A 25,259-nucleotide genomic window follows, 5' to 3' on the forward strand; every position below is an offset into this window, starting at 1 on the left:
CTAAAGATGCCAGCTCAAGATGCGAGTTCAAGTTCCTGAATAAAGTCAAAAAAGGGAACTGAAATGAACTCTCCTTTAGCTGTGTGTGGATAGATGGAAATATCCTAGAGCTGCCATCTCTATATTTTTATATGTATCTCTAACCTCTATCTGTAATATCTGTATCTGTCTGCAACACGTCTGTAGACTTTCAGTCAGTCTCAGCAGATAAACAGAAACCTCACCAAACTCCTATACACTCATTCACTCATCAATTCACTAAATCACAAATAATCCAACAACTCTTCATTCATTTCCTAATATATTTCCTAAAAGTTTTCTTACTGCAGAGCTATTCTTAACTGAATTGACTGGTTCAATAAAATGTAAATAAAATATAAAGAGAACGAATAGAGATAAGTTGAATAAAGTTGGAATAAAAACTTACATTAGTATTGAGCGTCCAGAGATGAAACAGTTAGTGGCGTTCCTCTTCCTTAGAAGCTTTAGAGTTACTGTGATCCCACTGCTCCTGATTACTTACACACAAGCTGTGTGTGTAGGTGTGTGTGTGTGTCAGAGGAGTCTGTGGGTATGTGGATGTATGTATGTGTGTGTGTGAGAGAGAGAGAGAGAGCGAGAGAGAAAGCGAGAGAGAGAGAGAGAGAGAGATAGAGTGTATGTATGTGTGTGCATGTCCCTGGGACTTCTCAGTTAGTCAGTGCTTTAGCAGCCAGTCTCTCCTCTCTGTAGTGTGAGCTGTGCAACATCCTCCCTGTCCGTCTGTCTGTCTGTTGTGGGCTAGCAGGGAAGGCTAGCTCAGTCAGATAAATGTCTCTCTGACCTCACGCAACAGCAATTAGCTCCCAGCCACTCAGCTGTCACTGGTGGAGAGAGAGGGAGACAGAGAGGGAGAGAGCGAGAGGGAGAGAGTACCCCGTTCATCACCAACCCTCACCCCAAAACCCCCCCTTCTGTTCCCCCCTGTTTCTCTCTCTCTCTCTCTCTCTCTCTCTCTCTCTCTCACTCTCTCTCTCTCACTCTCTCTCTCTCTGTCTCTCTCTGTATCTCTATGTTTTTGTCTGTCAGTCGGCCAGTCATCCTGAGAGGGAGCTATAAACATGAAGAAATAGCTGATTTTCTCCTGGTCTGCTCCTGGAAAGTCATTCTTACATTAGCATGCTCTTTCAATGAGCAGCGCAGCATCTCTCTCCCCTTGCCCACCAAATGCCCCTCACTTACACGCTTTAGCATTGTTTCAGATGTCACTTTAAAGTTAGTTAGAAAACCGTACCTTGAATTAAAGAGCGGGATGAGATTATTACACAAAATTATAAACATCCAAAGTCCAACCTTTCCCCTGTTATTGTACACGTCGCAATCATTCACTGGGTGTCTTTAGTAGCTTTGAGCCATCGTTAGAGAATAAGGGATTCATCCACCCCCAGACCTAAAGATCAAAGCCCTAGATAAATTCACACGCTGGCAGCCTTCTATTGGGGCAGACAGAACCAGAAGGCATTACCTCTCTCAGGTACTCATCTCCCTCCGGGGTAAAGCACTCTTTCACTTTCCATGTTTGTTATTTAAGCCCAGAATTTATCGCCTCACATACCTGGCCTCTCCTAGGACTGGACACTTCAGAGAGTTTATATGGTCCCTCATGACGAGGGCTCTCGTGGCGAGAGGGAGAATGCTGTTTCTGCCTCCCTCTCATCTGCTGAACTCAACTGGTGGTCATAAACATCCCATTGATTAGGTGTCAGTCAGGACCCAGCGTGTGTGTGTGTGTGTGTGTGTGTGTGTGTGTGGTTGTGATATTTCAATGTTTTCTGCTCTAGTAATCTTTTATGGTCAAGGTTTTTAATATGTATGTGGCATTGAAACAGTGTTGTTATTTTTTGCAATAAAAAGTTATCCACATGTTAACAAAGCGCATCACAGGATGCCTTGACAGCTTTAAAGCCAATAATGATGTAGGCTACTGTAAACACACAGCACCATATCACCATATATCACCATTGTGTATATAACCTATATCACCATTGTGTATATAACCATATATCACCATTGTGTATATAACCATATATCACCATTGTGTATATAACCTATATCACCATTGTGTATACAACCTATATCACCATTGTGTATATAACCTATATCACCATTGTGTATATAACCTATATCACCATTGTGTATATAACCTATATCACCATTGTGTATATAACCTATATCACCATTGTGTATATAACCTATATCACCATTGTGTATATAACCTATATCACCATTGTGTATATGACCTATATCACCATTGTGTATACAACCTATATCACCATTGTGTATATAACCTATATCACCATTGTGTATACAACCTATATCACCATTGTGTATACAACCTATATCACCATTGTGTATACAACCTATATCACCATTGTGTATATAACCTATATCACCATTGTGTATACGTCCGGGCTCTGGCTGGGCCACTCAAGGACATTCAGAGACTTGTCCCGAAGCTACTCCTTGTCTTGGCTGTGTGCTTAGGGTTGTTGTCCTGTTGGAAGGTGAACCTTCGCCCTAGTCTGAGGTCCTGAGAGCTCTGGAACAGGTTTTCATCAAGGATCTCTTTGTACTTTTCACTGTTCATCTTTCCATCGATCCTGACTAGTCTCCCAGTCCCTGCTGCTGAAAAACATCCCCACAGCATGATGCTGCCACCACCATGCTTCACCGTAGGGATGGTCCAGGTTTCTTCCAGACGTGATGCTTGGCATTCAGGCCAAATAGTTCAATCTTGGTTTCATCAGACCAGAGAATCTTGTTTCTCATTGTCTGAGAGTCCTTTAGGTGCCTTTTGGCAAACTCCAAGCAGACTGTCATGTGCCTGAGGAGTGGCTACTGTCTGAACACTCTACCATAAAGGCCCGATTGGTGGAGTGCTGCAGAGATGGTTGTCATTCTGGAAGGTTATCCCATCTCCACAGAGGAACTCTGGAGCTCTGTCAGGGTGACTATCTCCCTGACCGAGGCCCTTCTCCCCTAATTGCTCAGTTTGGGCGGCCAGCTGTAGGAAGAGGCGGCCAGCTGTAGGAAGAGTCTTGGTGGTTCCAAACTTCTTCCATTTAAGAATGATGGAGGCCACTGTGTTCTTGGGGGGGGGGGACTTCAATGTTGCAGAAATGTTTTGGTACCCTTGCCCAGATCTTTGCCTCGACACAATCCTGTCTTCAACCTCATGGCTTGGTTTTTGTTCTGACATGCACTCTCTATTGTGGGACCGTATATTGACATACAGTATACATATATAGACTCCAATTAATTTTTTTTCATAAATATGCAAACATTTATAAAAATCTGTTTTTTGCTTTGTCATTATTGGATATTGATTGTAGGTTGATGAGGGGAAACAATGATTTAATCCACTTTAGAATAAGGCTGTAACTTAACAAAATGTGGAAAAAGGGAAGAGGTCTGAATACTTTCTGAATGTCCTGTATATATATATATATATATATATAGATGAAAAACAGCAACATTTCATTATTAGGCTACTTCAGAGAGGTGCTGGTTCTTGATATTAGTGCATCTATTAGGCTATTTACAGGTAGTGTGAGTACAGGTCGTGTGGGTACAGATAGTGTGGGTACAGGTAGTGTGAGTACAAGGAAGTGTGGATACAGGTAGTGTGAGTACAAGGAAGTGTGGATACAGGTAGTGTGGGTACAAGGAAGTGTGGGTACAGGTAGTGTGAGTACAAGGAAGTGTGGATACAGGTAGTGTGGGTACAGGTAGTGTGAGTACAAGGAAGTGTGGGTACAGGTAGTGTGAGTACAAGGAAGTGTGGATACAGGTAGTGTGAGTACAAGGAAGTGTGGGTACAGGTAGTGTGGGTACAGGTAGTATGGGTACAGGTAGTGTGGGTACAGGTAGTGTGGGTACAGGTAGTGTGTGTACAGGTAGTGTGTGTACAGGTAGTGTGTGTACAGGTAGTGTGGGTACAGGTAGTGTGGGTACAGGTAGTGTGGGTACAGGTAGTGGGGGTACAGGTATTGTGTGTACAGGTAGTGTGTGTACAGGTAGTGTGGGTACAGGTAGTGGGGGTACAGGTAGTGTGTGTACAGGTAGTGTGTGTACAGGTAGTGTGGGTACAGGTAGTGTGGGTACTGGTCGTGTGGGTACAGGTAGTGTGAGTACAATGAAGTGTGTGTACAGGTAGTGTGGGTACAGGTAGGGTGGGTCAAGGTAGTGTGTGTACAATGAAGTGTGTGTACAGGTAGTGTGTGTACAGGTAGTGTGTGTACAGGTAGTGTGGGTACAGGTAGTGTGTGTACAGGTAGTGTGGGTACAGGTAGTGTGAGTACAAGGAAGTGTGGATACAGGTAGTGTGGGTACAGGTAGTGTGGGTACAGGTAGTGTGTGTACAGGTAGTGTGGGTACAGGTAGTGTGTGTACAGGTAGTGTGGGTACAGGTAGTGTGGATTGTTAAATCTGCAACAGCCAATAGAGCCTGAGAGGGCTGAGGTGCTTGGGATGGGACACGTTTGCAGAAACAAGCTAACGCTTTACCAGAAACATGCTAACAGAGCTCTGGAGGGCCAAACCTCAACTCTTAAACTCAACTCCAGATACAGCCTGTTGTCAGGGATAGCCTTCTTACTCAGAGCTGAAAACTACTGTACGTGGTTCAGAAGAGCACTTACATCCCAAATGGCACCCTATTCTGTATGTATTTCACTATTTTTGACCAGGGCTCATAGGCCCCATAGGGCTCTGGTCAAAAGTTGTGCACTTTGTAGGGAATTGGGTACAATTTGGGAGAAACAGCCATAGTGAGTTAGACCAGAAGTATTTCCTTAGCATGAGTTCCTGAAGACATGAAGTTACATTTACAGGACAGGTTATGTATTTTATTCTCAGATTCCTAAGCACAGAACACATGATGATGAAATCCTCTTTTTTGTACTTTGTGAAACTATCTAGACCTGCAGTATCAGTGTGAGTGTTGTTACGAGCGTTCAGTCTCTCTAGCTGTATCTTTCCTTATAATGTAGGAGCAGGGTTTATGGACTGTGGCTGATGGGGTGTCTGCAGGGGAGAGTTATGGTTTGGGGACAAATCACCGGTGACAGCTTCCAGGTAACACTTGACTTTTACTGGTTACTGTCTAATCATAGACCCCAAGGTCCAGCAGCTTGTGCTCCAAATGGCACCCTATTCCCTATATAGTGCACTGCCCTATATTGGCCCTGGTGAAGAGTAGTGCACTATAGAGAATAGGGTGCTATTTGGGACATAGCCATACACATGAAACACAGACAGGACCTCAGTCCAACAACAGGTTGGTTAAGCAGCAGGTTAGTTACAGTGGAGGCAGGTGAGGGCGGCTCCTAGTATTGATTGGACCAGAACGAATGGAGCGGCAGCAAACATATGGGACCACATATTGATGTTGTTGGTACTGTTCCATTCGTTCCGGTCCAGCCACTACTATGAACCCTTCCTCCTATTTAATGTCCCGCCAGCCACCAGTGGTTAGTTGTAATGCCTCTATAGTCTCTTGTGTGAGATTGGGTTCTGGGTGCAGAGATTAGAATACCTCATTGGCAGGATCAGAATAGGATTTCCATGTTGGTTCCTTCCATTGGTGTTTCCAGTGAACCACTTCTCCTGCTGACACAGTGCTACATCCACTATTAGGCTACCCTGACATCTTCCTCCACACACACACACACACACACACACACTTCTCCTGCTGACACAGTGCTACATCCACTATTAGGCTACCCTGACATCTTCCTCCACACACGCAGGCACACACACACACACACACACAGCCAGCGCACCACTCTTTAAAAGCATTCCTGGGTGGAGGCGCATCTGTGTTTGTGTGTATGTGTGTGTGTTCCTGCTTCGTTCTGTCTTGTAGTGAAATGAGCAGGTTTACTCTGTGTGTGGATGGATGATATTTAAGGTCAGTTATTCTTAGCCCAGGTTTAGACTGTTTGGGTTTAGCTATTGCTTTCTAAATTCCACCGTAATTGGGGAGCTCTAGGGATGGAGCCGACAACATTAGCCCTGCACTATAAATAACACACACACACACACACAGCATGTGTAACTACCAGACAAGCAGACCTGTCTCCAACAACACTGGATCAGCTATCAGAGATCAAACACCATCTTACAGTGAAGAACAGAAAGAAGATGTGTTGTTCCAGAATCAAAATGGCTTTTACTCATATCCTGTTACTGAAGGAAGATGATGATGATGATTGAAGATGTAACATGACTCACCATGAAACAACAGTATCCTGTGAAGAGGAATAGAACAGTCTGATCTGGAACAGCAGTCAAGGAGAGGACACAGAAAACACACACTCAGACTGTCCCGCTGGAAACCAGCTCTTTAAAGCGTCTCTTCCTGGGTCCTAACACATACTGGCACAGCAGCAGTAAAAGGTGACAAAGAGTCACAGCCTAGGTTCTCACTTACAGCTCAGGTCAGGGTTGAGGTGCCAGCTCAGGTCAGGGTGGAGGTGTCAGTTCAGGTCAGGGTGGAGGTGTCAGCTCAGGTCAGGGTGGAGGTGTCAAAGGAACCCTACTGATAGTCTCAGATAGCTCCAGCTCAGACAGTCTCAGGGTAAGGCTTAGTGAGGTGTGAAAGAGATCATACAGATATATAAGAAAAGGGTAGGTGAGTGAGAGAGAGAGAGAGAGACTCAGTGAGCATAGCCTTGCTATTGAGAAAGGCCGCCGTAGGCAGACATGGCTCTCAAGAGAAGACAGGCTATGTGCTCACTGCCCACAAAATGAGGTGGAAACTGAGCTGCACTTCCTAACCTCCTGCCCAATGTATGACCATATTAGAGAGACATATTTCCCTCAGATTACACAGATCCACAAAGAATTCGAAAACAAATCCAATTTTGAAAAACTCTACTGGGTGAAATTCCACAGTGTGCCATCACAGCAGCAAGATTTGTGACCTGTTGCCACGAGAAAAGGGCAACCAGTGAAGAACAAACACCATTGTAAATACAACCCATATTTATGCTTATTTATTTTATCTTGTGTCCTTTAGCCATTTGTACATTGTTAGAACACTGTATATATATATAATATGACATTTGTAATGTCTTTACTGTTTTGAAACTTCTGTATGTGTAATGTTTACTGTTAATTTTCGTTGTTTTTCACTTTATATATTCACTTTGTATGTTGTCTACCTCACTTGCTTTGGCAATGTTAACACATGTTTCCCATGCCAATAAAGCCCTTGAATTGAATTGAATTGAATTGAGAGAGAGAGAGAGAGAGAGAGACAGTGCTGCCTGGAGTTCCTATTGGTCACTTCTCAGACCTGTCCACTCCCCCTCTTTACAGTCACTCTGGATATCACCCCAGGTTAGACCAGGCTATGTTACACCATGACTTCACCCCAGGTTAGACCAGGCTATGTTACACCATGATTTCACGCCAGGCTAGACCAGGCTATGTTACACCATGACTTCACCCCAGGTTAGACCAGGCTAGACCAGGCTATGTTACACCATGACTTCACCCCAGGCTAGACCAGGCTATGTTACACCATGACTTCACCCCAGGTTAGACCAGGCTATGTTACACCATGACTTCACCCCAGGTTAGACCAGAGTATGTTACACCACGCCAGGTTAGACCAGGCTAGACCAGGCTATGTTACACCATGACTTCACTCCAGGTTAGACCAGGCTATGTTACACCATGACTTCACTCCAGGTTAGACCAGGCTATGTTACACCATGACTTCACCCCAGGCTAGACCAGGCTATGTTACACCATGACTTCACCCCAGGTTAGACTAGGATATGTTACACCATGACTTCACCCCAGGTTAGACCAGGCTATGTTACACCATGACTTCACCCCAGGCTAGACCAGGCTATGTTACAACATGACTTCACCCCAGGTTAGACCAGGCTATGTTACAACATGGCTTCACGCCAGGTTAGACCAGGCTATGTTACACCATGACTTCACCCCACGTTAGACCAGCCTAGACCAGGCTATGTTACACCATGGCTTCACGCCAGGTTAGACCAGGCTATGTTACAACATGGCTTCACGCCAGGTTAGACCAGGCTATGTTACACCATGACTTCACCCCACGTTAGACCAGCCTAGACCAGGCTATGTTACACCATGGCTTCACGCCGGGTTAGACCAGGTTAGACCAGGCTATGTTACAACATGACTTCACGCCAGGTTAGATCAGGCTATGTTACACCATGACTTCACCCCAGGTTAGACCAGGCTAGACCAGGCTATGTTACAACATGACCTCACCCCAGGTTAGACCAGCCTAGACCAGGCTATGTTACAATATGACTTCACCCCAGGCTAGACCAGGCTATGTTAAAACATGACTTCACCCCAGGTCAGACCAGGCTATGTTACACCATGACTTCACCCCAGGTTAGACCAGGCTATGTTACACCATGACTTCACCCCAGGTTAGACCAGGCTATGTTACAACATGGCTTCACGCCAGGTTAGACCAGGTTAGACCAGGCTATGTTACAACATGACTTCACCCCACGTTAGACCAGGCTAGACCAGGCTATGTTACAACATGACTTCACCCCAGGTTAGACCAGGCTATGTTACAACATGGCTTCACGCCAGGTTAGACCAGGCTATGTTACAACATGGCTTCACGCCAGGTTAGACCAGGCTATGTTACACCATGACCTCACCCCACGTTAGACCAGCCTAGACCAGGCTATGTTACACCATGGCTTCACGCCGGGTTAGACCAGGTTAGACCAGGCTATGTTACAACATGACTTCACGCCAGGTTAGATCAGGCTATGTTACACCATGACTTCACCCCAGGCTAGACCAGGCTATGTTACAACATGACCTCACCCCAGGTTAGACCAGCCTAGACCAGGCTATGTTACAATATGACTTCACCCCAGGCTAGACCAGGCTATGTTAAAACATGACTTCACCCCAGGTCAGACCAGGCTATGTTACACCATGACTTCACCCCAGGTTAGACCAGGCTATGTTACACCATGACTTCACCCCAGGCTAGACCAGGCTATGTTACAACATGGCTTCACGCCAGGTTAGACCAGGTTAGACCAGGCTATGTTACAACATGACTTCACCCCACGTTAGACCAGGCTAGACCAGGCTATGTTACACCATGACTTCACCCCAGGCTAGACCAGGCTATGTTACAACATGACTTCACACCACGTTAGACCAGGCTATGTTACAACATGACTTCACCCTAGGTTAGACCAGGCTATGTTACACCATGACTTCACCCCAGGCTAGACCAGGCTATGTTACACCATGACTTCACCCCAGGTTAGACCAGGCTATGTTACAACATGACTTCACCCCAGGTTAGACCAGGCTATGTTACACCATGACTTCACCCCAGGTTAGACCAGGCTATGTTACAACATGACTTCACCCCAGGTTAGACCAGGCTATGTTACACCATGACTTCACCCCAGGTTAGACCAGGCTATGTTACACCATGACTTCACCCCAGGTTAGACCAGAGTATGTTACACCACGCCAGGTTAGACCAGGTCAGACCAGGCTATGTTACAACATGACTTCACCCCAGGTCAGACCAGGCTATGTTACACCATGACTTCACCCCAGGCTAGACCAGGCTATGTTACAACATGACTTCACCCCAGGTTAGACCAGGCTATGTTACAACATGGCTTCACGCCAGGTTAGACCAGGCTATGTTACAACATGGCTTCACGCCAGGTTAGACCAGGCTATGTTACAACATGGCTTCACGCCAGGTTAGACCAGGCTATGTTACACCATGACTTCACCCCAGGTTAGACCAGCCTAGACCAGGATATATTACACCATGGCTTCACGCCGGGTTAGACCAGGTTAGACCAGGCTATGTTACAACATGACTTCACGCCAGGTTAGATCAGGCTATGTTACACCATGACTTCACCCCAGGTTAGACCAGGCTATGTTACAACATGACCTCACCCCAGGTTAGACCAGGCTAGACCAGGCTATGTTGCAACATGACTTCACGCCAGGTTAGACCAGCCTAGACCAGGCTATGTTACAATATGACTTCACCCCAGGCTAGACCAGGCTATGTTAAAACATGACTTCACCCCAGGTCAGACCAGGCTATGTTACACCATGACTTCACCCCAGGTTAGACCAGGCTATGTTACAACATGGCTTCACGCCAGGTTAGACCAGGTTAGACCAGGCTATGTTACAACATGACTTCACCCCACGTTAGACCAGGCTAGACCAGGCTATGTTACACCATGACTTCACCCCAGGCTAGACCAGGCTATGTTACAACATGACTTCACACCACGTTAGACCAGGCTATGTTACAACATGACTTCACCCTAGGTTAGACCAGGCTATGTTACACCATGACTTCACCCCAGGCTAGACCAGGCTATGTTACACCATGACTTCACCCCAGGTTAGACCAGGCTATGTTACAACATGACTTCACCCCAGGTTAGACCAGGCTATGTTACACCATGACTTCACCCCAGGTTAGACCAGGCTATGTTACACCATGACTTCACGCCAGGTTAGACCAGGCTATGTTACACCATGGCTTCACCCCAGGTTAGACCAGGCTATGTTACACCATGACTTCACCCCAGGTTAGACCAGCCTAGACCAGGATATGTTACACCATGGCTTCACGCCGGGTTAGACCAGGTTAGACCAGGCTATGTTACAACATGACTTCACGCCAGGTTAGATCAGGCTATGTTACACCATGACTTCACCCCAGGTTAGACCAGGCTAGACCAGGCTATGTTACAACATGACCTCACCCCAGGTTAGACCAGGCTAGACCAGGCTATGTTGCAACATGACTTCACGCCAGGTTAGACCAGCCTAGACCAGGCTATGTTACAATATGACTTCACCCCAGGCTAGACCAGGCTATGTTAAAACATGACTTCACCCCAGGTCAGACCAGGCTATGTTACACCATGACTTCACCCCAGGTTAGACCAGGCTATGTTACACCATGACTTCACCCCAGGCTAGACCAGGCTATGTTACACCATGACTTCACCCCAGGTTAGACCAGGCTATGTTACAACATGACTTCACCCCAGGTTAGACCAGGCTATGTTACACCATGACTTCACCCCAGGTTAGACCAGGCTATGTTACAACATGACTTCACCCCAGGTTAGACCAGGCTATGTTACACCATGACTTCACCCCAGGTTAGACCAGGCTATGTTACACCATGACTTCACCCCAGGTTAGACCAGAGTATGTTACACCACGCCAGGTTAGACCAGGTCAGACCAGGCTATGTTACAACATGACTTCACCCCAGGTTAGACCAGGCTATGTTACACCATGACTTCACCCCAGGTTAGACCAGCCTAGACCAGGATATGTTACACCATGGCTTCACGCCGGGTTAGACCAGGTTAGACCAGGCTATGTTACAACATGACTTCACGCCAGGTTAGATCAGGCTATGTTACACCATGACTTCACCCCAGGTTAGACCAGGCTATGTTACACCATGACTTCACCCCAGGTTAGACCAGCCTAGACCAGGATATGTTACACCATGGCTTCACGCCGGGTTAGACCAGGTTAGACCAGGCTATGTTACAACATGACTTCACGCCAGGTTAGATCAGGCTATGTTACACCATGACTTCACCCCAGGTTAGACCAGGCTAGACCAGGCTATGTTACAACATGACCTCACCCCAGGTTAGACCAGCCTAGACCAGGCTATGTTGCAACATGACTTCACGCCAGGTTAGACCAGCCTAGACCAGGCTATGTTACAATATGACTTCACCCCAGGCTAGACCAGGCTATGTTAAAACATGACTTCACCCCAGGTCAGACCAGGCTATGTTACACCATGACTTCACCCCAGGTTAGACCAGGCTATGTTACACCATGACTTCACCCCAGGCTAGACCAGGCTATGTTACACCATGACTTCACCCCAGGTTAGACCAGGCTATGTTACAACATGACTTCACCCCAGGTTAGACCAGGCTATGTTACACCATGACTTCACCCCAGGTTAGAGCAGGCTATGTTACAACATGACTTCACCCCAGGTTAGACCAGGCTATGTTACACCATGACTTCACCCCAGGTTAGACCAGGCTATGTTACACCATGACTTCACCCCAGGTTAGACCAGAGTATGTTACACCACGCCAGGTTAGACCAGGTCAGACCAGGCTATGTTACAACATGACTTCACCCCAGGTCAGACCAGGCTATGTTACACCATGACTTCACCCCAGGTTAGACCAGGCTATGTTACACCATGACTTCACACCAGGTTAGACCAGGCTATGTTTCACCATGACTTCACCCCAGGTTAGACCAGGCTATGTTACACCATGGCTTCACGCCGGGTTAGACCAGGTTAGACCAGGCTATGTTACAACATGACTTCACGCCAGGTTAGATCAGGCTATGTTACAACATGACTTCACCCCAGGTTAGACCAGGCTATGTTACACCATGACTTCACCCCAGGTTAGACCAGGCTATGTTACACCATGACTTCACCCCAGGTTAGACCAGGCTATGTTACACCATGACTTCACCCCAGGTTAGACCAGAGTATGTTACACCACGCCAGGTTAGACCAGGTCAGACCAGGCTATGTTACAACATGACTTCACCCCAGGTCAGACCAGGCTATGTTACACCATGACTTCACCCCAGGTTAGACCAGGCTATGTTACACCATGACTTCACACCAGGTTAGACCAGGCTATGTTTCACCATGACTTCACCCCAGGTTAGACCAGGCTATGTTACACCATGACTTCACCCCAGGTTAGACCAGGCTATGTTACACCATGACTTCACCCCAGGTTAGACCAGAGTATGTTACACCACGCCAGGTTAGACCAGGTCAGACCAGGCTATGTTACAACATGACTTCACCCCAGGTCAGACCAGGCTATGTTACACCATGACTTCACCCCAGGTTAGACCAGGCTATGTTACACCATGACTTCACACCAGGTTAGACCAGGCTATGTTTCACCATGACTTCACCCCAGGTTAGACCAGGCTATGTTACACCATGGCTTCACGCCGGGTTAGACCAGGTTAGACCAGGCTATGTTACAACATGACTTCACGCCAGGTTAGATCAGGCTATGTTACAACATGACTTCACCCCAGGTTAGACCAGGCTATGTTACACCATGACTTCACCCCAGGTTAGACCAGGCTATGTTACACCATGACTTCACCCCAGGTTAGACCAGGCTATGTTACAACATGACTTTGATGTTGCTGATGATCTTTTCAGCGTCTGTCTGTACATGTCTGTACATTTACATGAACACTGAGCTGGTTGTTTCACTGACTCTCCCTGGCTAGAAGAGATGTGTGGTCCATGCTTTGCTTGATATATCAGTGGGTTTTAGTAACTTCATAATGAAACATTACGGGTCAACGGGTCATGTTCTTATCAGGTATCAAAGTAAGACCCAGATGCAGACTGTCGAAGTAACAATGTTTAATGTTCCAACAAGGGCAAGCAGAAGACAGGTCAAGGCAGGCAGAGGTCGGTAAGGCTCAGGGGCAGGCAGAGTGGTCAGGCAGGCGGGCTCAGAGACAGGACAGGCAAGGCAAGGGTCAAAACCGGGAGGATGAGCAAAAAGAGAATAGAAGCAGGAGTACTGGAAAACACGCTGGTTGACTTGAAAAACATCCAAAACGAACTGGCCCCGAGAGACAGGAAACACAGGACTATATACACCAGGGAAAATAAGTGACGCCTGGAGGGGGTGGACAATCACAAGGCAGGTGAAACAGATCAGGACGTGACAATTCCTCCCCTTTGGTGTGTTTGTCTTATGATGGCTTCTCTTCCAAAGATGGTCTGAAAAGTATACTTTTGTCACAAAATAAAGACAGTCCACTTTCTGAAAATACAGAACACAGCGTTTACTGTTAATGTCTATATCTCTTCTCTCTCTTGACTAAACGTGTGAACTCACTGTACTGTAAGTCGCTTTAGATACAGCATCTGCTAAGTGGCTTATAACCTATTATATACTATGTGTCTTGTTAGGGAGTTGTGTAGTGTTGTAATGGGTCTAGTTAGTGGCTGTTGCAGAATGTGAACAGGTGTTGTGTCTCTCTCTGTGCTTGTGTCTCAAATTAAACACTACACCCTGTATAGTGCACTACTTTTGATCAGGGCCCATAAGGCTCTGGTCAAAAGTATTGCACCACATGTGGGATAGTTTTTAGGAAGCAGCCTGTGTCTGGGGAAAACTCTGATCCACCTTAACACAGCAACAGCTGCTGGGGATCAGGTCTGCTCTATGGAAGAGCACTGCCTTGCCTTGCTTTGACAAACACACTATAGAGGGGGAGAGAGACATCGAGAGATCAAACAGAAAGAGAGAGACGGACAGAAAGAGAGACAGAGGATGAGAGGGAGAGAGAGAGCTGGCAGGCAGGCAGTGTTTTTATGGGTTTAGGGGTACAAATCTCTCCTTCATCTGTGGCTCTGATCACAATTTTACTGAACAAGCTCTGGAAACCCTAACATCTGAGTTCCTGCCTGCCCACCTGTTAGAGCAGGTGTGTGTGGGTATGTGATTTGCTTAAATTAACTTCTTTGAGATAGGGGGCGGTATTTTGACGTCCGGATGAAAAGCTTCCCCAAAGTAAACTGCCTGCTACTCAGGCCCAGAAGCTAGGATATGCATATAATTGGTTCTGGCTAGAAAACACTCTACATTTTCTACAACTGTTAAAATAATGTCTGAGTATAACAGAACTGAAATGGCAGGCAAAACCCAGAGGACAAACCATCCCCCCCCAAAAAATGTTCATCCTACCACTGATTTCAATGGTTGGCACTTGTATAATATGGTCAAAATCGTGCCCGATTTCTAGATGTCAACAGTCTTTAGAAAGAGTTTAAGGCTGTTTTTTGGAAAAATGAGCCAGAAATTGTAGTTTTTCTAGGTGGCTCCCATTTTGGCTGTAGTGTTTCCAAGAGCGTGAATGAGAACGCGTTCTTTGGTATTTTTCTCTGGTAAAGACAATAATGATTCTCCGTCTTAAATGTTATCGTTTATTTGCGTATTAGGGTACGTGTCAAGCATAGGTGTAATAGGTGGCAGGGAAGTCAGGCGCAGGAGAGTCAAATGGAGCCTTTTAATAAAGTCCACGGAGTATGCTCCATAACACTAAATGTACATAAACAAGCAAACATGGGTATGAGGACCCGACGCGCACCTATACAACAATCACACTACACTGACAATAAAACAATCTCTGACAAAGACATGAGGGGAAACAGAGGGTTAAATACACAACAGGTAATGAATGGGATTGAAAACAGGTGTGTGGGAAGACAAGACAAAACCAATGGAAAATGAAAAAAGGATCAATGATGGCTAGAAGACCGGTGACGTCGAACGCCGAGCACCGCCCGAACAAGGAGAGGCAATGACTTCGGCAGAAGTCGTGACAGTACGTTTATTTGCGTATTAGGGTACCTAACGTTTGATTACAAATGTTGATTGACTTGTTTGGATACGTTTATCGGTAACGTTTGGGATTCACTTTGTATGCATTTTGAAGGAGGGAAAACGAGTGGATTATTGACTGAAGCGCGCCAGCTAAACTGAGTTTTTATGGATATAAAGAAGGAGTTTATCAAACAAAAGGACCATTTGTAATGTAACTGGGACCTTTTGGAGTGCCAACAGAAGAAGATCTTCAAAAGTAAGGCATATTATTATATCGCTATTTATGACTTTCGTGCCGCAACTCTCTGGTTGAAAATGATTTGTTATGCATTTGTGTGATGGGCGCTGTCCTCAGATAATCGCATGGTTTGCTTTCGCCGTAAAGCCTTTTTGAAATCTGACACGTGGCTGGATTAACAAGTTAAGCTTTATTTTGATGTATTGCACTTGTGATTTCATGAAAGTTTAATATTTATAGTCATTTAATTTGAATTTGGCGCTCTACAATTTCAACATTTTTGTGCGAAGTGCAAAAAATACCATAAACCTCATTATATTCTTGCAGTGTGATTTAATCTGAAAATGTTCTTCAATGATGTCCGTTATAAGGAGCGGATTATGTAAGGGATAATCAACGAGAGGCTGTGTGTTCTATGGAAAATAATAAATGACTTGGAACGAACTCATAGAGCCCTTGTTACGATCAACTAGGAGTGGTGGTGGGTGGAATCAGGCGCAGAGAGCAGGGTTCAGTCTTTCCTTCAAATGTATTCCCCAGTGCAACAAAACAGTCACGCCAACACACAGGGCGTATAATAGGTTGCCGGTCCAAACAACAGGACAAAATAGTCTGGAGAATAAATGTACAAATAACTCACACCATCAAACACAGAGTAACACAAACAAGCCCGCACAAATACCCAGCAGGCCTAGTGCCCTTAAATACCATACAAACAAACCCTAATACAAAACAGGTGTACCCAATTACCCAATAACCAAAAACAAACGGAAAGGAAATCGATGGCAGCTAATAGGCCGGCGACGACGACCGCCGAGCACCGCCCGAACAGGAAGAGGCACCGTCTTCGGCAAGGTTCGTGACAGCCCTGAGTTGATTATCTCTTATATACTGTACCATGGCTATAATTTAACACATTTGCCGCTCAAAATGTTTTCATTTACCAGTAGAAATGTGTTCAATATCCACTGAAGTAGGAAGCAAGTTTACTAGATAGCTACAGTAGTTGCCTTGGTAACCCAACAGACTTGCTAGTTTAGCTAACCAAAACATCAGTCCTAGCTTGCTATTATGAAAATCTAATTCAACAATGTCAATAATGTTTTCAATTCGATTTTGCTGCCAAAAGCAGCATGGAACATAAGAATGAACTATAGCCATTGAATTCTACCGTGCTGATATACCGTGCGTTATAGGGAAATAATGCATGCTCTAGAATGGCCTTCAATCAGAAACAAATATTTAACAATGCCATGGTCTAATTGAAAAAACGGAGCAATATATAAATAGTTTCCTCTTCAAAATGCACATTGTTGAAGAAAAGTTTCATTGAATTCCCATGATAATGAGGTTTATGGTAATGTTTTCCACTTTGCAGTGACTCTGGTGGTAACCATACCCACACTATACAATAATCACTCAGTGTGTGTGTGTGTGTGTGTGTGTGTGTGTGTGTGTTTGTGTGTGTGTGTGTGTGTGTGTGTGTGTGTGTGTGTGTGTGTGTGTGTGTGTGTGTGTGTGTGTGTGTGTGTGTGTGTGTGTGTGTGTGTGTGTGTGTGTGTGTGTGTGTGTGTGTGTAAGTCAGACCTGCAGATGGAGTTTGAAGAGCTGGTGTCCAGCGCCAGGAGACTAAGTCTCAGCAGCACAGAGAAGCAGAAGAGAGGAAGCGTTGCCAATGCTGACTCCAGGATGGACCGCAAGAGAGAGGTAAGACAGCAATATGGTACGCTACGTTGATTCAGAGAGAAGTAACACAATGACCCATTTCTACTGAGCTGGGTCGAGCCAAGTCAAGCTAATCTGCACCAGGCTGGCCTGGTTATGCATCCACTGTAGTTGACAGAGCCCTGCTGGAACGCTGGAAAGAAAATATCTGAGCCAGAACAGTACTGTTTGGGTCGGCACCATAGTGTAAAAAATGGTAAAGGTGTCAAAGTGTGTGTGTAGTTATCATGTGTACTTGTAATGTGTTGTTTGTTTATTAGTTGTAATGTGTTGTGTGTTTAGTATTAGTTGTAATGTGTTGTGTGTTTAGTATTAGTTGTAATGTGTTGTGTGTTTAGTATTAGTTGTAATGTGTTGTGTGTTTAGTATTAGTTGTAATGTGTTGTGTGTTTAGTATTAGTTGTAATGTGTTGTGTGTTTAGTATTAGTTGTAATGTGTTGTGTGTTCCAGTCCCACTACATTGGAGCAGGTCCAGAGTTCCAGCATGTCTGTTTCAAGCCCTGTGGTCAGAGTCCTCTGGTGTCTCGTTACCTGCACCTCCAAGACATCCCTACACCCGCTGGATCTGACACACGCAGGATCAGACGCACTGAGATCACCAACCTCACATATCCTTACACACACACACACACACACACACACACACACACACACACACATACACACAAACACGCACACACACGCACAAACACACACACACAAACACACACAAACACACACACACAGGGGCGCCGGGAAAGTTAGGACGATTCTAAGGGCACACACACAGGGGCCCTAAAAAATTATTAGAACATTAGGTAAAAAAAATGTTATATAAAATTATTAACATATCATCATTAATAGAATATTTTATTTAGAGAACCTCTGTATTGCCTAACCCTCTATTGACATGAAATGGTTAGGTCCTGCCCCCAAACCAGGTGCAAATGGTACTTGCTAGCAGTGGAACATCATGTCTCAGCTTCCTAAATAAAATTTGGCTTCCAAAAATAAAAAGAAAGACAGAAGAGAGAAAAGAAAGGGCGATATGTCACCCAATTTTTCACAAAGGAAGGTGGGTGTAGTCCGTGAGTGTTAGAAATGTACCTGTTAGCTTAGTCCATAGTGAAATAGGCTACTTTTGTTCCCCTAACATTAGTTACTTAATATCTTCACAGAAAATTCTGTGTTTACATTTCACTCTTTTAGCCCTTCATTTAATCAATGCAGCAAACTTTTAGCAAGCTATTCATACTAAATCAGTTGTACCTGCCCCTGTCTGGTGCCAGGCCCAGCAGCCCTATCTCCCATCCCCATTCCCCTGAACCAGCCCTGTCTCCCATCCCCACACCCCTGAACCAGCCCTGTCTCCCATTCGCATACCCCTGAACCAGCCCTGTCTCCCATCCCCATACCCCTGAACCAGCCCTGTCTCCCATCCCCATACCCCTGAACCAGCCCTGTCTCCCCATCCCCATACCCCTGAACCAGCCCTGTCTCCCATCCCCATCCCCATCCCCATACCCCTGAACCAGCCCTGTCTCCCATCCCCATCCCCATACCCCTGAACCAGCCCTGTCTCCCATCCCCATACCCCTGAACCAGCCCTGTCTCCCCATCCCCATACCCCTGAACCAGCCCTGTCTCCCATCCCCATACCCCTGAACCAGCCCTGTCTCCCATCCCCATCCCCATACCCCTGAACCAGCCCTGTCTCCCCATCCCCATACCCCTGAACCAGCCCTGTCTCCCATCCCCATACCCCTGAACCAGCCCTGTCTCCCATCCCCATCCCCATACCCTGAACCAGCCCTGTCTCCCCATCCCCATACCCCTGAACCAGCCCTGTCTCCCATCCCCATCCCCATCCCCATACCCCTGAACCAGCCCTGTCTCCCCATCGCCATACCCTGAACCAGCCCTGTCTCCCCATCCCCATACCCCTGAACCAGCCCTGTCTCCCATCCCCATACCCCTGAACCAGCCCTGTCTCCCATCCCCATCCCCATACCCTGAACCAGCCCTGTCTCCCCATCCCCATACCCCTGAACCAGCCCTGTCTCCCATCCCCATCCCCATCCCCATACCCCTGAACCAGCCCTGTCTCCCCATCGCCATACCCCTGAACCAGCCCTGTCTCCCATCCCCATCCCCATACCCTGAACCAGCCCTGTCTCCCCATCCCCATACCCCTGAACCAGCCCTGTCTCCCATCCCCATACCCCTGAACCAGCCCTGTCTCCCATCCCCATCCCCATACCCCTGAACCAGCCCTGTCTCCCATCCCCATACCCCTGAACCAGCCCTGTCTCCCATCCCCATCCCCATACCCCTGAACAAGCCCTGTCTCCCATCCCCATCCCCATACCCCTGAACCAGCCCTGTCTCCCATCCCCATCCCCATACCCCTGAACCAGCCCTGTCTCCCATCCCCATCCCCATACCCCTGAACCAGCCCTGTCTCCCCATCCCCATACCCCTGAACCAGCCCTGTCTCCCATCCCCATCCCCATACCCCTGAACCAGCCCTGTCTCCCATCCCCATCCCCATACCCCTGAACCAGCCCTGTCTCCCCATCCCCATACCCATACCCCTGAACCAGCCCTGTCTCCCCATCCCCATACCCCTGAACCAGCCCTGTCTCCCCATACCCATACCCCTGAACCAGCCCTGTCTCCCATCCCCATACCCCTGAACCAGCCCTGTCTCCCATCCCCATACCCCTGAACCAGCCCTGTCTCCCATCCCCATACCCCTGAACTAGCCCTGTCTCCTCATCCCCATACCCCTGAACCAGCCCTGTCTCCCCATCCCCATACCCCTGAACCAGCCCTGTCTCCCATCCCCATCCCCATACCCCTGAACCAGCCCTGTCTCCCATCCCCATCCCCATACCCCTGAACCAGCCCTGTCTCCCCATCCCCATACCCCTGAACCAGCCCTGTCTCCCATCCCCATACCCCTGAACCAGCCCTGTCTCCCATCCCCATCCCCATACCCCTGAACCAGCCCTGTCTCCCCATCCCCATACCCCTGAACCAGCCCTGTCTCCCATCCCCATACCCCTGAACCAGCCCTGTCTCCCATCCCCATCCCCATACCCTGAACCAACCCTGTCTTCCCATCCCCATACCCCTGAACCAGCCCTGTCTCCCATCCCCATCCCCATACCCCTGAACCAGCCCTGTCTCCCCATCGCCATACCCTGAACCAGCCCTGTCTCCTCATCCCCATACCCCTGAACCAGCCCTGTCTCCCCATCCCCATACCCCTGAACCAGCCATGTATCCCATCCCCATACCCCTGAACCAGCCCTGTCTCCCCATCCCCATACCCCTGAACCAGCCCTGTCTCCCCATCCCCATACCCCCGAACCAGCCCTGTCTCCCCATCTCCATACCCCTGAACCAGCCCTGTCTCCCATCCCCATCCCCATCCCCATACCCCTGAACCAGCTCTGTCTCCCATCCCCATACCCCTGAACCAGCCCTGTCTCCCATCCCCATACCCCTGAACCAGCCCTGTCTCCCATACCCATCCCCATACCCCTGAACCAGCCCTGTCTCCCATCCACATACCCCTGAACCAGCCCTGTCTCCCCATCCCCATACCCCTGAACCAGCCCTGTCTCCCATCCCCATACCCCTGAACCAGCCCTGTCTCCCATCCCCATCCCCATACCCCTGAACCAGCCCTGTCTCCCCATCGCCATACCCTGAACCAGCCCTGTCTCCCCATCCCCATACCCCTGAACAAGCCCTGTCTCCCATCCCCATCCCCATACCCCTGAACCAGCCCTGTCTCCCATCCCCATACCCCTGAACCAGCCCTGTCTCCCATCCCCATCCCCATACCCCTGAACCAGCCCTGTCTCCCATCCCCATACCCCTGAACCAGCCCTGTCTCCCATCCCCATACCCCTGAACCAGCCCTGTCTCCCATCCCCATCCCCCTGAACCAGCCCTGTCTCCCCATCCCCATACCCCTGAACCAGCCCTGTCTCCCATCCCCATACCCCTGAACCAGCCCTGTCTCCCATCCCCATACCCCTGAACCAGCCCTGTCTCCCCATCCCCATACCCCTGAACCAGCCCTGTCTCCCATCCCCATACCCCTGAACCAGCCCTGTCTCCCATCCCCATACCCCTGAACCAACCCTGTCTCCCATCCCCATACCCCTGAACCAGCCCTACTCCCAACTGAAGAAGAATGTCAGTTGGCATAATTGCAGGTACTGCAATACATTGAGGACGGGAATGTGATTCTCCAGTCAGGAAAAATCTCCCTTGACACAGAGGCAGCCAATATCAGAGCCTTAAAGGAAGAGGCTCTTAGAGATGGATGGGAGTCTCTCCTGTCTGAAGCAACACTGATTTCTCCCCAAATGGATGTTGCACCTCAATTTAGCAAGGAACACAGCCGCCAGAGGAAATGGAAGAGATTCCAAATCAAATCAAATCAAATGTATTTGTCACATACACATGGTTAGCAGATGTTAATGCGAGTGTAGTGAAATGCTTGTGCTTCTAGTTCCGACAATGCAGTAATAACCAACGAGTAATCTAACCTAACAATTCCAAAACTACTACCTTATACACACAAGTGTAAAGGGATAAAGAATATGTACATAAAGATATATGAATGAGTGATGGTACAGAACGGCATAGGCAAGATGCAGTAGATGGTATCGAGTACAGTATATACATATGAGATGAGTAATGTAGGGTATGTAAACAAAGTGGCATAGTTTAAAGTGGCTAGTGATACATGTATTACATAAAGATGCAGTAGATGATATAGAGTACAGTATATACATATACATATGAGATGAGTAATGTAGGGTATGTAAACATTATATTAAGTAGCATTGTTTAAAGTGGCTAGTGATATATTTTACATCAATTCCCATCAATTCCCATTATTAAAGTGGCTGGAGTTGAGTCAGTGTGTTGGCAGCAGCCACTCAATGCCCGACAGGATGCTCTCAATTGTGCATCTGTAGAAGTTTGTGAGTGCCTTTGGTGACAAGCCAAATTTCCTCAGCCTCCTGAGGGTGAAGAGGTGCTGCTGCGCCTTCTTCACGATGCTGTCTGTGTGAGTGGACCAATTCAGTTTGTCTGTGATGTGTACGCCGAGGAACTTAAAACTTACTACCCTCTCCACTACTGTCCCATCGATGTGGATAGGGGGGTGCTCCCTCTGCTGTTTCCTGAAGTCCACAATCATGATGAGACCTCTCAAGAAGAGACAGCTCAGGACAGTGCAGCAAAGGTGTTTCGGAACAGTGTTTTTTACTGCTATAGACAACATCATAAGTGACTTGGACACTAGGTTTCACACCACTGCAACAATTATAGAATAATTTTCTAATGTTCCTAAAGTTGGTCAGATTAGTGAGGATCAAGTCCCTTCTGTCTGCCAACCACTGATCACGACGTATTCCAGAGATCTGACACCTGAACACTGTATATGCTGCCACTTCCCCCCCTAACTTGTTCCCTCTTTGTCTCCTGAACACTGTATATGCTGCCACTTCCCCCCTAACTTGTTCCCTCTTTGTCTCCTGAACACTGTATATGCTGCCACTTCCCCCCCTAACTTGTTCCCTCTTTGTCTCCTGAACACTGTATATGCTGCCACTTCCCCCCCTAACTTGTTCCCTCTTTGTCTCCTGAATGCAATTTGTAAAATGCAGCTGAAAAAGCATATTTGGAGAAGTGTGCATTGCTTTACGTATATTTTGCGTCCTGCCTGTGACTGTTGCTGGTGGTGAGAGAGCTTTCAGTGAGCTAAAACTGATTTAAACAACTATTTGAGGTCCACTATGTCCCAGGACAGGCTTTGCAGTCTTGCCATGCTGTCCATTGAAAGTCAGTTAGCTAGACTTGATCAGTGACTTTGCCAGCAAGAAGGCTGGGCGCTGGGCTCTTGGTGAGTAAGGCTGAGCAAGGGCCAGTGATAACTGTTAAATGGCATGGCTGTGGATATTGGATCACTACATCACTACACTACATGATGTTCACAGGCTGAGAACAAGACTGAGAACAGACAGAGAACAAGATGTATCTCAAAGTAATGGCTGGATTACCATAGAATGTGTTGTGCCCAATCAAGACCCCAAGTGGAAGAAACCTATTGATTTGGTGACCCCTTGACCTTTCCTGTAGCACCAACATCATTCATTTTCCATTTCATTTTGTTTTCCATTTTCCATTTCCACCTCTCCAGCTGCTTATTGTCTAGTTGGTATGTGGACTTAGTTCAGACATCTCCAGCTGCTTATTGTCTAGTTGGTATGTGTACTTAGTTCAGACATCTGCTGCTTATTGTCTAGTTGGTATGTGGACTTAGTTCAGACATCTCCAGCTGCTTATTGTCTAGTTGGTATGTGTACTTAGTTCAGACATCTCCAGCTGCTTATTGTCTAGTTGGTATGTGGACTTAGTTCAGACATCTGCTGCTTATTGTCTAGTTGGTATGTGGACTTAGTTCAGACATCTCCAGCTGCTTATTGTCTAGTTGGTATGTGTACTTAGTTCAGACATCTCCAGCTGCTTATTGTCTAGTTGGTATGTGTACTTAGTTCAGACATCTGCTGCTGCTTATTGTCTAGTTGGTATGTGTACTTAGTTCAGACATCTCCAGCTGCTTATTGTCTAGTTGGTATGTGGACTTAGTTCAGACATCTCCAGCTGCTTATTGTCTAGTTGGTATGTGGACTTAGTTCAGACATCTCCAGCTGCTTATTGTCTAGTTGGTATGTGTACTTAGTTCAGCATTCTCCAGCTGCTTATTGTGTAGTTGGTATGTGTACTTAGTTCAGACATCTCCAGCTGCTTATTGTCTAGTTGGTATGTGTACTTAGTTCAGACATCTCCAGCTGCTTATTGTCTAGTTGGTATGTGGACTTAGTTCAGACATCTCCAGCTGCTTATTGTCTAGTTGGTATGTGGACTTAGTTCAGACATCTCCAGCTGCTTATTGTCTAGTTGGTATGTGTACTTAGTTCAGACATCTCCAGCTGCTTATTGTCTAGTTGGTATGTGTACTTAGTTCAGACATCTGCTGCTTATTGTCTAGTTGGTATGTGGACTTAGTTCAGACATCTCCAGCTGCTTATTGTCTAGTTGGTATGTGTACTTAGTTCAGACATCTGCTGCTTATTGTCTAGTTGGTATGTGGACTTAGTTCAGACATCTCCAGCTGCTTATTGTCTAGTTGGTATGTGTACTTAGTTCAGACATCTCCAGCTGCTTATTGTCTAGTTGGTATGTGGACTTAGTTCAGACATCTCCAGCTGCTTATTGTCTAGTTGGTATGTGTACTTAGTTCAGACATCTCCAGCTGCTTATTGTCTAGTTGGTATGTGTACTTAGTTCAGACATCTGCTGCTGCTTATTGTCTAGTTGGTATGTGGACTTAGTTCAGACATCTCCAGCTGCTTATTGTCTAGTTGGTATGTGGACTTAGTTCAGACATCTCCAGCTGCTTATTGTCTAGTTGGTATGTGTACTTAGTTCAGACATCTCCAGCTGCTTATTGTCTAGTTGGTATGTGTACTTAGTTCAGACATCTCCAGCTGCTTATTGTCTAGTTGGTATGTGTACTTAGTTCAGACATCTCCAGCTGCTTATTGTCTAGTTGGTATGTGGACTTAGTTCAGACATCTCCAGCTGCTTATTGTCTAGTTGGTATTTGTACTTAGTTCAGACATCTCCAGCTGCTTATTGTCTAGTTGGTATGTGGACTTAGTTCAGACATCTCCAGCTGCTTATTGTCTAGTTGGTATGTGTACTTAGTTCA

The 25,259-nt window shown here is 46.9% G+C and overlaps 2 protein-coding genes across 2 annotated transcripts in view; one reads left to right on the forward strand and one right to left on the reverse strand.

Moving 5' to 3' along the window:
- The window catches only part of LOC109881721 (fibroblast growth factor 7-like), a 46,408-nt gene extending 45,603 nt beyond the window's left edge, over positions 1 to 805 (reverse strand). Inside the window, exon 1 of the mRNA XM_031815145.1 lies at positions 428 to 805. The gene's annotated coding sequence lies outside the window, so the exon portion shown is untranslated. The remainder of the gene's footprint in view (positions 1 to 427) is intronic.
- A 16,536-nt stretch (positions 806 to 17,341) lies between these two features.
- The window catches only part of LOC109884722 (protein FAM227B), a 12,528-nt gene continuing 4,610 nt past the window's right edge, over positions 17,342 to 25,259 (forward strand). Inside the window, exons 1-2 of the mRNA XM_031816062.1 lie at positions 17,342 to 17,457; positions 17,927 to 18,084. Of these exons, the coding sequence (XP_031671922.1) occupies positions 17,344 to 17,457; positions 17,927 to 18,084 (272 nt within the window). The 5' untranslated portion in view covers positions 17,342 to 17,343. The remainder of the gene's footprint in view (positions 17,458 to 17,926; positions 18,085 to 25,259) is intronic.

Source organism: Oncorhynchus kisutch, linkage group LG3, assembly GCF_002021735.2.
Source record: "Oncorhynchus kisutch isolate 150728-3 linkage group LG3, Okis_V2, whole genome shotgun sequence".
Classification (NCBI taxonomy): domain Eukaryota; kingdom Metazoa; phylum Chordata; class Actinopteri; order Salmoniformes; family Salmonidae; genus Oncorhynchus; species Oncorhynchus kisutch.